At 53.3% G+C, this 18,282-nt stretch overlaps 1 protein-coding gene across 3 annotated transcripts in view; it reads left to right on the top strand.

Annotated features, from left to right (window-relative positions):
• The window catches only part of ST8SIA5 (ST8 alpha-N-acetyl-neuraminide alpha-2,8-sialyltransferase 5), a 42,444-nt gene extending 33,617 nt beyond the window's left edge, over positions 1-8,827 (top strand). For all 3 annotated transcript variants that reach the window (XM_054724199.1, XM_008157954.3, XM_028135938.2), the window contains 4 exons: positions 2,247-2,391; positions 6,092-6,204; positions 6,979-7,071; positions 8,344-8,827. In XM_054724199.1, coding sequence (XP_054580174.1) covers positions 2,247-2,391; positions 6,092-6,204; positions 6,979-7,071; positions 8,344-8,812 — 820 coding nt within the window. In that variant the 3' untranslated portion in view covers positions 8,813-8,827. The remainder of the gene's footprint in view (positions 1-2,246; positions 2,392-6,091; positions 6,205-6,978; positions 7,072-8,343) is intronic.
• The last annotated feature ends 9,455 nt before the right edge of the window (positions 8,828-18,282 follow it).

Below are 18,282 nucleotides of genomic sequence, written 5' to 3'. Positions count from 1 at the left end.
GAAATAATAATAATAATAATAATAATAACAACAACAACAACAACAACAATAATAATAAGCACCAGGAAGATCATGTGGCAGGAGGAAAACAGAGAGGCATAGGGCCCTTTGGCAGGGATCAGCCAGCAGCTTGTGGGGGAGAGACTCTGGGGTAACTGAGACCCTTCTGGGATGGGAATGGGGGGTGGTTTCAGGTGTGGGAAGTGGGGATGACATCAGGTCAGGCCATGCTTTAAGAGGAAAAACCTTCAAGGCCAGTCACTGTTTCCCTTTGCTCTTATTACAAGCTCATGGAACAATAATAAGACGCTCAGTTCAGGTTCGCAGGAATCTGGTACAGTGAGGTGTGTGTGTGGTGGGGCGTAGGAGGACTGTACTAGAAGACAGGCATGAGCATTCTAGAAAGGAATCCTGTAATGGAGGCCTTCCCTCACCCTACTGCTTACCAAGTAAACCACATTGGCATTCTGGTTTATGTATCAGGCACTCCTGAGTTTGGTTAGTATGAGTCAGTCTCCTCCAGTTGTCTGACAAGATCGAGTTTCCGGACCAACAAAGATAAACAGCCCAGATGCGGGTTTGTCATGCTGACCCATGGCCCCTGCCTGGCCAGGCCTCTAGCCTTCCCTTGGGGAAGCCTCAGTCACATTCTGAAACCCAGCCCTCCACAGGAAAGAATGCTCTCCACAGCCAGTAGCCAGCTGAACTCCCCAGTGAAGTCCCTGCAAGAACGAAGTCATAGAAAGTATCTGTATAACCTTCCTGGCTTTGGCAGCCTAGAGTCATGGAATTACAGAGGGTCAGATGAGCCAGCCTTGTTTTATACAGATAAGGAAACTGAGGCCCAGGGAGGGCAAGAGACCTGCCCAAAGCCCCACAGCTGGTGGGAGCAGAGCAGAAACTAGAACCCAGGTTTTTGACCCCAGGTTGGCAAGCCAAGCCTCCATCCAGGACCTTGGGTGTAAACTTTCCAGAGAGCTCCTCCTCAATTTTAGTTAATGGTCATCATCCGGGCTCCATGGAGAAGGCGTTCCGTTCCTCCTGTGGCTGCCTGGGCACCGGATGTGACTGTGCCTGGAGCCAGTGCCAGGGGAAGAAGGCCAGGTGGACTCAGCCCACTGCTGCTGCTCTAGGAGAAAGCATGTCCCCCTGGGCCCACAGTCCCTGATGGAGTGGGTAGCAATTTGCATCCTTTGTCAAGCCTGGCCCCTCTGCAGCCAGGGCGGGGGGAGAAGGGCGTGCCCAGGATCTGACCCAGCACCAGGCCTCACCAGCAGGCCTGGGAGAATGCCCCGCCGGTAGGATGCCAGCCGCAGGGAAGAGAAAAACCAGGCTCTGTGGCTGGCTGACTCCCAGGCCGGCCTCAGCAGCCACTTTCTCCCTCCGAGGGTGTTTTCAGCCTGCTTACCTCGTCTCAGTGTCCACCCTTCTGGGAGCTCATATTTGAGTGTTTTTGTGAGTGATAAACCACAGGTTTTAATTATTTTTAAAATTAAATAATGAACTCCTGGGAACTTGCTTGGCAGCCAGGGTCCATTCTGCAGGAAGTCATCCAGTATCAACTCACCGTCCCAAATTTCTGATCTTTCTCGCCGGCCCGCCCCCCCCACCCCCCCGCCATTCCTAAAGCACTTTCTAAATGATTGAAATGGTACATTTCTGTTGACTGCGTGTGTCTTGGCTTTTGGGCCCCATCTTACAGGGAACATGCCTTGCCTAGAGTCTGATAGAGGGGCCAACGGCCTGAGGAAGGGCTCTGCATCCCAGGTTTCCACGAGGACTCAGTTTCCACGTCCATTGGCCTGTTTCCAGGAAGTGGCAGAAAGCTTAGCAGATCTTCATGGGAGCTCAGATGAGGAATGATTTGTCCCGCAATTGGCAGGCACCTGGTTGTCAAGCACCTGAGTGACTGACATGCGGGATCCGGAGAAGCAGGGTCCCTGCCATTGGGGGCTTTCATTCAAGTGGGGGAGGGAGGTGGCGGACGAGGAAGTGGGTGGGACCCTTGGAGGCCAGTGTGGTCAGTGGGGACAGAGAGAAACCTGGCTCCCACCCGAAAGGCCCAGGCATTGGGAGGAGTATGGAAAGGGTGGCATGAGCAGAGGTGTGCGATGGGAAGGGGAGTGGGGACAAAGTGGGGCTCCCAGGTCTCCCCGCAGGGCCTCTGTGTCCTGATGCCTCCGTTCTTCAAGAGGCTCTGCTCTGTCCCGTGTCATCAGTCTCTCCGGTCTGTCTCCTGCACGCAGGTCCACTCTGTCCAGATGCTGCAACGCCCCCTCCTTCCTCTTCACCACCCAGAAGAACACGCCCCTGGGGACAAAGCTCAAGTACGAGGTGGACACCAGCGGCATCTACCACATCAACCAGGAGATCTTCCGCATGTTTCCCAAGGTGCTGCTTTGGGCAGGGCGGTCTGGGCGGGGCAGTGGAGCTGACCCAGCCGGGCCCTCTGTGGCCATGCCCAGTGGTTTGGCACTGCTCGGCTGTGCCCTCTGCACCCAGTCCTGGCCCTGGTTGGCCATGGTCTGAGGCTCAGTAGAATGTCCTCTGGGGTTCTGTCTGGCATAATGAATGGCAACCGGCTATTATTTGGGTGACTTTTGGCAAGAATGTGGTTATAAAATTTTGGCTGTTGCATTGCTGGTAGAGGACATCCTGAAGATAAGCATTTGTCCCCCACAAGAGCAAAAACATCCATGCGAAGGCTGTGCGTGCACAAGAAATCAACCAATACAAAGCACTGCACTGAAAGAGAGGCCTATATTGGATGACCTTAGGTGGTCGTTTTGTTTTTCAAAGACTCAGTCTGCCCATCTGCAACATGGGGTTTGGACTGGAATGGGTTTGGCTGCTTATAACAGAAAATCTAACATATCAGAGTCTTAAAGAAGATACACATTTATTTTTTCATTTCACATACAAGAGATCTGGAGATGGCCATCCATCCAGGGCCAGCACCGTGGCTCCCTGGTCATGGGGACCACAGAGGAGTATCCATGTGTGCGAACTGCTCAGGTCACTGAGGCTTAGGTACATGCACTCACTTCTGGCCTGGCTGCTGCCTCAGACTCTCAGCCTGCGTTTTCAGCTGATTCTGATGGTGACTGACCTTCAAGTGGGGAGGGAGGTGGCAGACGAGGAAGCAGGTGGGACCCTTGGAGGCCAGTGTGGTTGGTGGGGACAGAGAGAAACCTGGCTCCCATCTGAAAGGCCCAGGCATTGGGAGGAGTATGGAAAGGCTGTTGCATTGCTGGTAGAGGACATCCTGAAGATAAGCATTTGTCCCCCACCCGAGGGAGGCACAAGAGCAAAAACATCAGTTCCCTCCACCGAGAGAGGAGGAAGGCTCCATGGGACTTTAGCACCTCCTGGAGAGTGCTGGGCTCCGGGCAGGACTTGAGCCTGGTTTGTAGAAAAACTGGTTGGGGTGTGTTCAGGTCTTTCCGGATGACGTCTGAGGGCCTGATCTAAGTGCTAATGAAAGAGAGCCCAGGGCGTCTCTGCATTCTGTTACTCAGGCAGAGTGTCCTGGTAAGACTGGGCATTGTGGGGGCACCGGGAGGAGCTGGAGGTGCCAGACGTCCTCTCCCAGGTCCCAGTGCTGGAGGACATGGGGTGTGAGCCGTCTTGGCGAGGTGGGTCTTGCAAGGCCTGGAACATGAGGTTGACAGCAGGTGAACTTGCATCTCACACAGGTGATGCCAGTGGGTGACACACAGCTCAGTTATGACATGTGGGTCCAAGGAGGGCCATGGGCATGGGCCGCCGAGGCCCAGGAATTAGAGAAGGGATTGCCAAGGGTTCTTTGGAAAGGGCCAGAAAATAAATATTTTAGGCTCTGCAGGCCATCTGGTCTCTCTCACAGCTACTCACCTTCGTCATTCTTGCACAAAGCCGCCTGGCTGTGAGTACACCAGTGAGTGTGGCCCTGCTCCAATAGCTCTTCAGTTCCTCTTAAACGCTGACATTTGTTTATATACTTTTTACATGTCACAAAATATTTTCCTTTGGATTTTTCTCCAACAATTACAAAATGTAAAATCCATTTTTAGCTTGCAGGCCATGCAGAAGTAGGTGATAGGTCAGATGTGGCCCGCGGGGCTGTACTTGGTGACCCCCTGAACTAGAGCATGAGACACAGAAGTATTTCCCACACTTCCTACAAGTGCACATCTCTTTGAGGTTGTAAAAAAATAGAGCTTCTTGCCTCCTACCTCCACCCTGAAGATGCTGGTTCCATGGTTCTGGGAAGGAGCCCAGGAACTCAGGTAGTTTTTGATTTACAGAAGTTTGGGAAACACTGACATATAACATTAAAAAAAAAAGCCTTCGATGGTCTCTCCAAAGATGATTGGTGTTTTCTGTTTCTCTGATAAAAACCGAACAGTGCAGTTCCCTCCCACTGGTCATGAGATACCCTTGTTTCCCCACCTTGGCCCCCTGGGCCTGTCCCTCTAGTGAGATTGGGCCACGAGGAAGGACAGTCTCCCACAGTCGCTGCCGCATCTCCTTAGCTTTAGCCGCATTCCCGATGAGCCTGTTGTTGTGTGATTTTTCCATGACGCCTGCCTGGGAGTTGGTCCCAACGGAAGCCCAAGGTGCTGACGGGGCCGCTCTCCTGCAGGCTGGCCAGCTGGTGTGTGCTGGGAGGACAGCTGCCCAGCAGCCTCCTGCTGTCCGAGATGGAGGGCACCTTCGGGCCATCCAATAACAACCTGGTCCCCCTGCACTGGTAGGCTTTTCATCGACACCAGTGGTTCTCCACAGGGGGACGGTTTGGGGACATTTGGCAACGCCCGGAGACATTTTTGGTTGTCATGGCTTGGGGGCACTCTTGGCATTAGTGGGGTGAAGCCAGGGATGCTGCAGTGTACAGGTCAGCCCCAACAACAAGGCATGTCAGTGCCGAGGCGAGAAACCCCGCGTTACATCCTATTGAGCAGCACGAAACACACAAATTACAACATTTTAATTTATCACACATTTCATAAAACTTACAAAACCAAAACACTGAGAGCTCAAAAAACTTGCCCTCACCTCATTATAGGGCAAAACCAAGATTGAATTTGGGGCTTATGGTGAGGGGGCCCAATCCTGGTTTGTCCAGATTTCCCCAGTTTGACCAAATGTAAGTCCTGCATCCCGGGCAAAGTCCGCCGGTCCTGGCAGCTGGGATGTCTGGTCACCGTGCCCTTGCCTCCAGGTCTGTGCGCCTGCCCAGTGGCACCTGCCTCAGGTGGCCCACGGGGGAATGTGACAGAAGCAGGTCTCTTGAGCGTCAGGCCAGTATTTGCTTTTTCCTGCCAATTTGCCCGTGGTCCCCTGGAGGGCATGCCTAGGGTGCCTTTGTGGGCAGCCAGTACCCAGACCAAGGTAACCCCCAGTTGGGCAGCCAGTACCCAGACCAAGGTAACCCCCAGTTGAGGTGTGACGAGGTCAAAGCGCTGTGAGACGCTCACTCCCAGTGCTCCTGTGACTGTCATCATCACTCAGGGTAAGTCCTAGGCTCCCTGCGTGTCCCAGCCTCTAACTGTTCCCCTGATGTGGCTTTGCTTGCTCACCTCCAGCCTCTTATCCCCGCTGCTGCCAAGTCCTGGCATCTGTCCCAGCCTCTATGACCTTTCTGTCCCAGGCCTGTGTCCTCCTCGTGGACAGAGGGCGGCTCTGCACCTCGCCCTGAGCTGAAAGGGCTGAGGTTTAGGGCTCTGGTCCCAGGGTGGCCCTGGCCTCATTTCTGCTGCCGCCATCCCCAGAACATCTGCTTTCATCATTAAAATATGTACACTAGCAAGTATATATTTAGTCATGAAAAGCTGAGCTTCCCAACATGGGGAAACGGTTGCACGCTGGAAACCTAACGCATCCCTTATTGAAAACAGCCATGGAGACCTGCCTTCTGGCCCCAGCTCATTTGTAGTTGCCCGTGGAACTGAGAACAAACCCTTTGACCTCTTTTCTCACCTGCAGAGTGGAATAACCACTTTTCTCTAACGTTCCCTACAAGGCTGCCTCATGGGGCCAGGAGGAGTAGAGGTGGAGGTGGGTACGGAGGTGAGAGCACCCGATGAAGGCTGTGACCCTGTCTCCCCAGGACATGCCCTACTACCGGTCCCAGTTTAAGAAGTGCGCAGTGGTGGGCAACGGAGGCATCCTAAAGAACAGCCGCTGCGGGAGGGAGATCAACAGCGCCGACTTTGTCTTCCGGTAAAAGAACCATCCTGGTCTGCACTGCCACTTCGGCCTCCACCCCCCTCCCCCTTTAGGCCCTTCCCCTTGGTCCCCCCCCCCCCATGCTGCCCTTTACATGGTTAATCCCCCACTCCCCACCCCTGCAGACCCTCATGCTCCAGGTTGTCACTTCTCTCTAGTGCTGTCCCTTTGGGCACATGGTGGAACCTCTCAGAGCCTCAGTCTCCACATCTGCATAATGGAAGCAAATGGCATCACAGATGTGAAGAGATTCAGGACTCAGTGGGGCCCCAGGCAGATGGGTCGGTGAGGCCTCTGGGTGGCCACCTTCCTGGTTGGGTTCTACTCTTCCAGAAGCAATGCTTGGAACCAGGGTAGCTTTGTATCTAACACCAATTTGAACTTCACCCTGGCTTTGCCTAAGGTAGATACTGGTCCTTATATTTCTTCTTCCTTACGTAGAGCCCCTCTTATCTTGGGGACCCTCACTTACATCTTTAGTCTGGATAACGAAGATGGTCTGAAAATGAGAGATTAAAGCAGAGACCTGGGCTGAGGCTGCAGTGGGCTCTCGGGTTGTAGATTCAGTTACTGGGCTGTTCAGGGTTGGTGGGGGAAGTGGTTGAATTGGCCCCTCCATGCCCAGGCCACAGAGATTCCACCCAGCTGGCCGCCTCCGCATTCTTCTCTCATGTGATCATCCCTCCCCCGCCCCCTGCCCTTGCCCACTCCCCGCTCCATCGGGAATGACTGACCACAGGCCGTCGGGCTGCCTCGTCTCTTCCACAGGTGCAACCTACCCCCCATCTCAGAGAAGTACACCATGGATGTGGGGGTGAAGACGGACGTGGTCACCGTGAACCCCAGCATCATCACAGAGAGGTCAGTGGCCCTCTGTCTAGACCTGTGGGGTCCAGTATAGTAGCCACTGGCCACATGTGGCAACTGGCACTGAAATGTGGCCAGACTAGAGTGAGATGTGCCATCTGTAAGTGGAACCCCCCCCCCCCCATTTCCAAGATGTAACGTGAAAAAGAGGATGGGCCCTATCTCATGAAATTTTTATATCGATTATATGTTGAAATGATAGCACTTTGAGTATATCAGGTTAAATAAAATATATTATAAAAATTAATTGCACCCATTTTTCTCCTTGTTTAAATGTGCTTTCTAGAACATTTAAAATTACATATGTGGCCTGCATTATATTTCTTTGGGACAGCGCTGATCTAGACCAGTGGTCGGCAAACTCATTAGTCAACAGAGCCAAATATCAACAGTACAACGATTTTTCAATTTTTCTTTTGAGAGCCAAATTTTTAAAACTTAAACTTCTTCTAACGCCACTTCTTCAAAATAGACTCGCCCAGGCCGTGGTATTTTGTGGAAGAGCCACACTCAAGGGGCCAAAGAGCCGCATGTGGCTCGCGAGCCGCAGTTTGCCAACCACGGGTCTAGACTGTCCTCACCTAGCGCTGGGTCAGAGCTCCCAGTGTGTGAGGGGAGGGCGGCTCCCTATGCAGTGTGTCCAGGCAACAAGGAAGGAGCCCCCTGCAAAGACCTCTCCCTACCTGGCTCCCTGGGAGGCCTCAGGGGAAGGGGTTCATGTGTTAAAACGCCAACCTCTGTGACACCATCCAGGTCAGATGAAGGGTAAGAGGAGGGGAAGTTGTTACATTGGGTCAGAGGCCCAGGAACAGGGACAGTCAGCAGAGTGAAGGAGCATTTGACACCTGTGAGATGAGCCAACCTGAGGGCTGTTTAATGTAAAAGAAAGACGAGTGCGGGGCTGCTGGTGGGGAGAGGGGCAGGCGGAGAGATCAGGCAGCTGGTTTGAGATCCATTAGGATCTTAGGGAAGCCAGGACAGGTGAATGCCCTGTTCAGCATTGCCCTCCCCTGGCAGCCACACACTAGATATCTGTCCCTTTGGGGCCAGACTGTCCTCTCCTGCACCCACTTGCAAACATATACCTGTCCCAGGGACGCCTAGACATTCCTCGCTGAGGTGACTGTGATGAAAGGAGGCAGGGATGGCCCCAGAGCCCCTCCCTCCTTTGAAAAGACCCGAGGGTGCAGGGCTGGGGAAGCCAGGGCGCGGGGCCTGGGGGCCAGGGGCGCGGGTGGCCGACCCTCTCGCTTGCGCCCCGCCCAGGTTCCACAAGCTGGAGAAGTGGCGGCGGCCCTTCTACCGCGTGCTGCAGGGCTACGAGAACGCGTCCGTGCTGCTGCCCGCCTTCTACAACACGCGCAACACCGACGTGTCCATCCGCGTCAAGTACGTGCTGGACGACTTCCAGGCGCCGCAGGCCGTCTACTACTTCCACCCGCAGTACCTGGTCAACGTGTCGCGCTACTGGCTCGGCCTGGGCGTGCGCGCCAAGCGCATCAGCACCGGCCTCATCCTGGCCACGGCCGCGCTGGAGCTCTGCGAGGAGGTGCACCTGTTCGGCTTCTGGGCCTTCCCCATGAACCCCGCGGGCCTCTACATCACTCACCACTACTATGACAACGTCAAGCCCCGGCCCGGCTTCCACGCCATGCCCTCCGAGATCTTCAACTTCCTGCACCTGCACAGCCGCGGCATCCTCCGCGTGCACACGGGCACCTGCAGCTGCTGCTGAGGGCGCGCTGGCTGCCTGCCCTGCCGGCCGCCCCGCCCGCCCGGCCCCCCAGACCCTTGCTCCTCCTTTCCCTCCTGCGCCGGGCAGGGCAGGGCGAAGGTCTGGCTAGAAGGCTGGCTGTCACTACCTGGCAGTTCAGCTTCATGCTTGGGACCCACCTGTGGGCCCGGAGACGGGTGGGGTGCGGGGAAGAGTCAGCTCTGTGCTGGGCATCTCTGGGTCTTGGTCTGGGCCCCGTGTCTCTGCTCGGCCCACGGTGGCACGCTGCTGGGGATTGCCCGTGAATAAAGCACATTTCCACTCAATGTTAGCATCCAAGAAAGAGAGCACACTGGATTGGCTTTGTCACAGCTAAAGGAAGGCCCCCACGGAGGATGGAGGAGAGAGACGGCAGATTTAATTCAGGCTTTTGGGCTCCTGAGTCTTATTCCAAGGCCTCAGCCCTGATTTGCTGTCTAGAATCTCAGAGCTTAGCGGCCAGCTCAGCCGCCAGACCTTCCTGTGAAGACAGAATGTCCCAGAGAAGTCCAGAGACTTACCAGCCAAGGTTACACCTACTGACCGAGCCCATTAAGTGACTGGGTGAGAGCTAATGCGAGGCCTGTGTAAGGATCTCCGCAGAGACCCCAGCAGCTGAGGAAAGCCACACCGTTTCATACATATCTTCACACACGCAGTCTTGGTGCCTCCGGGTTCAATCCTGCATCTGATCTTTTGGTGAGAAGAACATAAACCAGACCAGCCATTTGCACTAAGGTTTTCAAGCCAATGTTACCGACTCATAAGCACTCAGTGATTTGCTTCCTTTTCTGGCTCCTTATTTCCAGCTCTGTTTTAACCAGGAGTTATTTATAAGACCCGTTCCTCTTTACGTTCCTGAATACTGGATGCCGCTATGTCGTGTTCCTGAAAAGGAACTGTAAGGCTCGGGGATGAACTGAGTAAACGGTGAGCTTGGCAGCCGGAAGCCCATCATGGCCCCGGACACCAGCATTACCGAGGGACCTACTGCACAGGCGGGACCACCCACGTGGCCAGCCAGGCAGCCTTCACACACATGTGCCCGCAGGGCCTGCACTGTGGAAAGTGAGCTGTGTCTAGCTGAAAGGGATCAACATGTCATTTCACAGCTGAAATTCATTCCTTTTGCTTCCGGCGTGATGTTTCCACCATTAACGCGGCTGTGCCGGATGGACACCATTGATAAATTGCCTTAGAACTTAGCTTTGTAGAATCTTAGAATGTTAGTCCTGGGGAGGACTTCAGCCCCCTCCCTCCCTTTCTCCTTTCTCCCTCCCTCCTTCTCTGCTGTCTCCCCCCTCCCTTCCACCTCCTTCCCTCTCTCCTTTTCTTCCCTCCCTTCTGTAAACATGCCTATAGCTTTTTTTCTGTTTTGATCTGGGCTTGGACTTGGACATGATGATGAATATGGACACATCTCATTTTATTGCACTTCACATATGTTGTGTCTTTTTAAAAAATATATTTTTATTGATTTCAGAGAGGAAGGGAGAGGGAGAGAGATGGAAACATCAATGATGAGAGAGAATCATTGATCGGCTGCCTCCTGCACACCCGCTACTGGGAATCAAACCTGCAACCCGGGCATGTGCCCTTGACCGGAATCGAACCCAGGACCCTTTAGTCCGCAGGCTGATGCTCTATCCACTGAGCCAAACCAGCCAGGGAAAGATGTTGCATTTTTTACAAATTGAAGGCAAGACCCTCCACCAGCAAAAAGATTACGACTTGACTTAATGTTTATTGCTGTTGTATCTCTCAGCAGTATTCAGTATCGGAGGCATGCCTTTAAGGGTGGTATCTCTGACTCTGGGGCTGGAGGGCAGACCATAAGCAAATCCCAGTCCCACCTGCTGGGTGCCCTGAGGAGGAGGGGGAGGAGCTGTGGGAGCACAGCTGGGAGCAGGGCCTTTCATCTGATCACCTCATTTACAGCAGAGCAACGGGAAGATGGGAGAGCGCAGGTGCCGTCCTGGCCTCCAGGCTCAGTCCAGGGCTCTCTTGGCCTTGGCCTGAGCTTCGTGCTGGCAGGTCATTACAGAGAACGTGTTCCAGGCACACGCTGTTCTAGATGCTGACCTTCCCCTTCGTTCTGTGTTCTGAAAAAGCTTCAGGCTGCTCCGAGGCTCGGTCTGCTTTTCGGCACAGCAGGGACGTAGCCAAGGAGGGAAGGTAGGCCGGTCCTCGGTAAACGGGGAAAACTGCACAAAGACAGCACATGCTATGCTTTCTTAGGTTCTGCCTGTGTCTCCCAAGGAAGGAGCTTCTGGGAAAGATTCTGGTTTTCTGAGGTTTCTAGCCACGTGACTGTGGTTCATTGAGTGAGCCCCGTTGTGGAAACCATGGCATGACGGAACTGGAAGGCTCTTAACGATCATAATGTCCCACTTAACGAAACAGGCCCAGAATGGAGAGGTGACCTGGGTCAAGTCAGGCCTGGGACTCTACCGATGCCTACTGTGGACAGACCCTCCACCTGAAGTGTGTTCCAGGAGGGGTAGTGTTGGGGAGCTGGAGCCTGGGGGAGCCACACACCAGGGTTCTCACACTGAGGTTGTGGGGAGCTGGTGTTGGCCCAGCCAAGGCCCTTGTAGGAGCCAGGGATGGAGCATGGGGAGTCACCCCAATATAGGAGCTGGGTTTCATGGCTCATGGCCCTATTCCTGCCCATAGGTTTCAAGGCAAGTCTCTTTCTCTCCCTTATGGTCTCAGTGTCCTCATAAACAACTAGAGGCTTTGATCTCTAGGGTCTGTATAATCTCTAAATTTTTTTGAGACATTTGTGATGTATGGGGTCTAAGCCATAAATATTTATGATTGTACTATCTAAGATTTACTGTGCTCATTCTCAGGCCCAAGACTGAACACTTAATTTTCATTATTTCCTATAGTCATCACAGGACCCCCTTAGGTTAGAAGATTCCCATTAGAAAGGTGAGGAGACTGAGGCTCAGAACAATTCAGTGACTGGCCCATGGTCAGGCACCCAATGGAGGAAACTGCACCCAGGTCTGTAGAACCCCAGAGTCTGTGCTCCAAACCTCTGTCTTAGCCACTTCCCATCCAGAGGGATCCTGATCGAGATGTCACTGCATGTACTGGACCCTGCTCTAGGAACACATGCTCTGAGAGGCTGTCATGGGTCTGGAAGACAGTCTGTGCTTATAGGCCCCCCCCCCCCCTCTTCCCACACCCTCCCTCTGGCACTGGAGGGGAGCTGAGGCCATCTCCACATTTTACAGGTGAGCAGAGATGACCAGGAAGGGTACACATTAAATGACACCATGGTGAGTGACTTGCCCAAGGCCACAGGGCCAGCTAGTGCCTCAACTCGGCTTCACCCCATTTCCTGCCTTCCAGGTCACGCTCTTTGTCCTGCAGCCAATGTTTGTAGGAAAACGTTTTTCAAAGGCTCAGAGAGACCAGGGCATACACTCGGAACTCTTAACATGTTCCTCTCAGCCTTGTCCCTCTCCCACCCTGCGGTGTAGACTACCAGTTAAATTCTTATTTAGGGCAAATTGATGCTCCACAGACAAAACATAATCACATCTTCCTTTGTGCTAAATCCACTGCCCCAGGGTTGAAAGCCAGCAAAAACAAGTAAATGACTTGGTGCCTAGCCAAGCCAACAGGAAGGTGGCTCAAGGTCAGATGCTGCCTCAGAGACCCGTCAGCAATGCTGTCACGGCAACTCTGCCCGCTTGTCACCTGGGGCTGCAGAGAGCCTGTCGCCCTTGACTTTGCTGAGCATGGGGAGGAGGCAGGGACAGTGCTTTCTGACAATTGAGATCAAGCACAGAACTGGCTTCAGCCAGGTATTCAACCAATATTTATTGAGCACTCACTTGGTGCCAGGCATGGTGCCAGGTGCTGGGGAACTGTGGTAGTGATGAGCACAACATACCCCCTGCCCTCCTGGAGGTGGCGGTCTGGTGGATGTGTCCAGACACTGAACCAAGAGTCCTACACGCACGCACAAGAGCTGTGCTAAGTGCTGGCATATCCCGGCTTGGGGACAGTTATCAAGAGAGAAGGACAGGCCCAACTCCATCCTGAATTCTGAAGGTTGGCAGGAGAAAGTTGATAATTGCCGAAGCAGTGACTACTTCTCAGGCCTCATTGTCAATATCCATGTGACATGTGACAGGCGTGGCCTCTGGTTTTTGAGTTTTCTTCTCCTTTGTTTCCTCACAAACCACCCCCCCCCATCCCCCAACTTGCCTCCTGTCTCCCTAAATGCTCCCACTGAGGCCCCTTGGTGATTCATCTTCTGTGATGCCACTTCAGGGCTTTCTTCTCTTTTGGGGAACATTCCTTCAGAAATCTCATCTGTTCACAGCCTCATGTCTCTTCTGTCCTTGTATCTTAACCCCCTTCCCTGCAGGCTGGTCCTCTCTCTGAGCATCAGAAACATGCTCACCATGGCCTCCTGAATGTCTGTACCTGCATGGCATCTAAACCTCAATATGTCCTTAACTGGTGTAGTTAAAAGGACAAATGGGACCCCATATCACCTCCTACCATTTACTAGCTGGGTGACTTTGGAGGAGCTGCTGAAGCCCCTGGAAGCTCAGATGAACGAGGCCAGGTCACTAGCATCAACCGTGGCAAGGGTCAAGTGAAATAGTGTTGCACGATGCCTAGCATGGTGCTGGCACAAACTAGACACCAGTGAGCACAGGTTCCCCCTCCCTCCTCCCTTCCCCAGTCATTCCTCAGTGAATGGCTCTACCTCACTGATGGCCACTCTACCTCAAACCTGGGTTGCCCTTTGCTCTTCATTCTCCCTCATCTCCTGTGTCTATTTGTTCTCCAAATCAAGTCAATTCTGACTCATAAATAGCCCTTGAATTTATTCCCTACTTGCATTCCTTCTGCCCTAAACGCAGGCCCATCTCACCGATCTTCTGCTTCCAGAGAATTACCTTCTGGAAATACCTTTGGTGGAGTCCATTGCCTGCCTGGACCATATAGTCCAGATTCCTTACCCATACATGCAGGGCGTGTTCCCAGGTGGCTCACTCCCTTCCCAGAGACCCTCCTGCCCCTGCTCCCTATCCCCCTAGTACTCCTCAGGCGCTGTGCTTTGTATAGCTGTTGGAAATGCCTGATTGGCCCACACCCCGCCTCCCTCTGTCCTCTCCTTTATTCTATCATTTTTGCAGATGATGTTAGGTTGTGGTCCCTGAGTCCTCCCATCTGTGCTTCTGCCCCAATCATCACTGACTTTTGTTAGTTCACCCTCATAGCACATGGCATGGGCATCCTGTGTCCTTGGCCCAGGGTCTGTCCTTCCCCAGGGGCAGCCTCCTAATCTGGCTCATCTTGGTGCCCCTGCACTGGCACAGAGCCGGGTGTTTACTACAGCAATAGGGCCTCTGGTTACCTAGTGGGCTCCAGGGGTCAGGAGACCCAGTTAATAAACTGAGTAACGCCCTACGAAATTGTCAGCTTAGGCAAGCCCCTGTTGGTTGATTTTTGCCTAGTACCATCTATGTGGGAAGCACTGAGCTGTGTAGACACCCCCGTCTGTCCTCAGAGCCGGGGCCCAGGAGGCCGGGACATCTGTGATGTGGTGGCTTGTGGGCTCATCACCCAGTCTCTGCTCCCCTTTTTGTTTCCATTATAATCCTGCTCATCTGCCTCTTGCCTGCTAACCAACCCTAGTTTAAACTAAAGAAGGGAAAGGCATTTTTTTTCTTCTCTTTTTTCCTTTTTCTTCCCTCCTCAAAACCGTATAGAGTTGTCAGGATCTTGTATCACTGTGCTGAGGTGCCGGCTGGTAATGAGGGATTTATCAAGAGTGTCGCCAAAACCAGTGGACTGAGAAACAGCTGAGCTGAGCTTTGCAAATGCCTGCTGCAGAGGCTCTGTCCTTGGCCGGAGGGGATGGTGCTGCTCTGAGCTCAGCACTCACCCTGCCTCTCCCTGCCACCAGGGCACCCTCCTCAAGGAGGCTGCTTGTGGTACAGGGTCAGGCGAGGCCAAGCGAGGGCTGTGCCGGTGGCTGTGGCTGGGGCGTGCCTTCTGTTGTTCTGTGGAGGTCGATCACACCCTGTAAGGTGTCCTGGGAAGCAGTGTATACTTCAAAGGGTGGCCTGAGGTCGCCTGTATGGAAACCCCTGGGTGCTTGTTAAACCCCCACCCCTGTACTCAGCCTGGGGAGGTGGGGGTGATGCTGGGGAATCAGCTTGTGTGACATCCCAGCTGGTCCTGGCGCCATGACCTCTAGAGAACCAAGCTCTGCACCGCCTGGGGTGCCACGGCTGCTGAAAGGTGAGGGCTGGGGGGTGGCTTGACGTGCAGACTGGAGTCTTAAGGGAGGAAAAGAGAGCAAACAAAACCTGGCACACAGCCCAACTTCTGCGTTTTCCAGAAATACAAACATAATATACAGCCCCCTATTAAACTAGCAACAAAAAGTAACTGCCCAGGGATCTGTAACATTTACGAAATCTGTTTTGGCCTTGACACTATCAGAGATTGGTGTGTGTGTGTGTGTGTGTTGGTGTGTGTGTGTGTTTCTCATTTTTAATTGTGGTAAAACACACATCACATATATTTATCATCTTAAAAATTAATCATTTTTAAGTGTGCAGTCAGTAGTGTTCAGTATATTCAGAGTGTCGTGCATCCCATATCCAGAGCGCTTTTCATCTTGCAAAACCAAAGCTGGACACCTCTTAAAAGACAAGTCCCCATTCCCCTCTCCCCCAGCCCCAGTAACCACCATCCGCTTTCTGTCTCTGTGCTTTGACCCCTCTAGGTTCCTCATGTAAGTGGAATCACACAGCATCCGTCTTTTGGTGGCTGGCTTGTGTCCTGCAGAATCACTTACATACGGGCTGTTCTCAAATGACGGGGCCTGTTCTCAGTGCCCCTGTAACAGGATTATGCTTTTATTTTTGCCCGGAGCAGTTGTCCTGGGTCCTCGGTGGGTCCCTGGCTTCTGGCGCTTGGGCACTTTTGCTGAGGGTCAGAGCAGACCTGGTCTCACTTTGCTAGCTGGGCTCAGCTGTCCTGGCAGCCAGCGTCCTGAGGCAGCCCTGCTCATCTTTTCTAAGTCTTTAGATATTTCCCCTGGGTAGTCTTTTCATTAAAAAAAAAAAAAAAAAAAAAAAAGGAAGAAAGAAAGAAAAAGAGAGAGACAGATATACTACCACAACATAGCTCTTGGCACAAAAGCCAGAAATCAGTGATGGGCACGCTTTCCGGTCGGGGGATGGTTCCCTTGGCAACCAAGTAACTTATTTCCTTCAACTAAATGGCTTGCTCAGCTTTGGGGTAAATGTTTTATTTGCTCTAGAACAGTGGTTCTCAACCTTGTGTGCACATTAGAATCAACAGGGGTCCTGGACCACTGGGGTCAAAGTCGGGCCCAGCGCTCTGCCCGCCCCCCGCCATGGAAAACAAAGGTGGAAGGTGGTGATGAGGAAACGTGGGTCCCACAGGAACGGGCTGCGGTTCACACCCGTTGGCATCGTGCTCTTCCTGCCTTTCCCACCTTCCTTTGGAAAGGGCTCAGAGGTGAAACCAGCTGGTTGGGACCTGGTTTCTGCCTCCATCTCTCCTCCCTCCAATGGGAGGCGAGTCTCCCCTCCCTGGGAGGATGCCCAGCAGAGCGGTCCCAATGTGAACTCTATCCCTGGGGCAGCCCGAGCCGCAATGTTGTAAGAGGAGGAAATGGTTGCTATTTTATTGAAACAAAGTCCAAGCTCACCTCGCTTCCCAGGACCACGGATCCTGTAGGTTCACTCAGCCTACAGGGAGCCGGGGACTCTGAAGGAAAATTAATCTGGAGCCCCTGAATCCACACTATAAAGCTCTGCATCAAAGACCGGATGTTTTGCTGACAGCAAATCCCTCATGGCGTCCACTTTAATCTTCGCTTCAGTTCCAGTGACCTTGGTTCTGGTGTCTCATGATCAAGCAAACGAAGAGAGTGGCAAGAGGTACTAGAATAGCAGAGGTGGCAGCTAGTAGCCGGATAGCAATGTCATAGAAAAGACCAAAACTCTGTATCTCAGAAACTACCAAGTGATCTGAAGCCACTTAGTGGAGGGGCAAATAGTTCAGGGAGGGTCAAATATCCTATATAATTAAACCCTAATATGCTAAGTGTCCAGTTGGCCGTTCAACCAATGAAAGCATAATATGCTAATGATATGCTAAGTCCACTCAATTGCTTGCTAAGATGTGCTCTGACCACCAGGGGGCAGATGCTTCGACCAGTAGGTTAGCCTGCTGCTGGGGTCTGGCTGTCAGGAACTGAGCGAGATGGGCCGGACATGCCCTGGAGCCCTCCCACGGTCCCTCCCTGGCTGGCCAACCTCCCTCGTCCCTCCTCAGGCCCCAATCACACACCAGTAAGGTCCCTCGGCCTGGCCTGCACCATCTTGCAAACCAGGACCCTTCAGGGGATGTCAGAGAGCCGGTTTCAGCCCAATCCTGCAGGCCAGGCTGAGGGACCTCACTGGTGCACGAATTCGTGCACTGGGCCTCTAGTGTCATAATAATTCCAAGGGCAGCAAAGCATTTCAGATCTGTTCACCCTGAGATGTCCACGTCAAGCTAAGACATGAAAATCCTCCAACACGGTTCAGCACACTGCGGCTAAGAAGGGAAAGGAGTCTCTTGTCCACTTTATAATTATTTCTATCCCCAAACACTTAAAACACATTCATAGCAATCTTGGTGCTTAAGAGCTTAGCCCTCTGTCATCTTGAAGTTCGGGTAGGTGAAGCAGGTCATTATCCATGGTGCAAACTCTTTGGGATGTACATGTTCCCTCTGACATTGCCATGCTCTCTGCTACCCCTCCCCCAAGACAGAGGGAGAGGAGGGGGAGACACGCTCCTGCACATTCCCTGCAGGGGAGCCTGCAGTGTGGTCCCCGGTCCACGGTCTGTGGCTGTGGCCAGGGCAGCCTCTTTCTGCCTCTGCTTCCACCTGTGTCCTTGTTGCACGTGGGAGGGGGTCAGGACCTCTGTTGGGGCCAGAGCTGGCTCTGCAGTGACTCAGGCCTGGGTCGATCTATCCACTGAGCCAAACTGGCTAAGACCTTCTACTTTTTAAACACCTTCACCATCCCTTTTCTCACGGGGCCTCCCTGTATTCCTGAGAAGAGGGTGACAGGCCCAGAACCATGACAGGGATGTGCCCAGGTCATACGGGGCTGGTGATGGAGCGCTGGTGTTGTGCCCAAGCTCCCAAGGGGCAGGGGGAGGTGACCTTGTCCTGCTGTAGCTTCCATGGTCCTTCTGCTTTCTTCCCTGTGGTGTTGTTAGGCTGATCTGGAGTCTGGTCCAGGCCCCAGGCCCTGCCCAGCATCTGTGTGGAGGGGCCTGTTTGGTATTCATTTCTCTCTAGTTCCCAAACCCTGGGCACCCAGAGCCCTGGGCACCCAGGGCCAGCAGCATGGGGTGGCCTTTCCTGGGGGTGGGGGA

The sequence above is a fragment of the Eptesicus fuscus genome, chromosome 12, assembly GCF_027574615.1.
Source record: "Eptesicus fuscus isolate TK198812 chromosome 12, DD_ASM_mEF_20220401, whole genome shotgun sequence".
Classification (NCBI taxonomy): domain Eukaryota; kingdom Metazoa; phylum Chordata; class Mammalia; order Chiroptera; family Vespertilionidae; genus Eptesicus; species Eptesicus fuscus.
The sequence above is the reverse complement of the archived record's forward strand: the minus strand, read 5'-3'. Positions and strand labels throughout refer to the sequence as shown.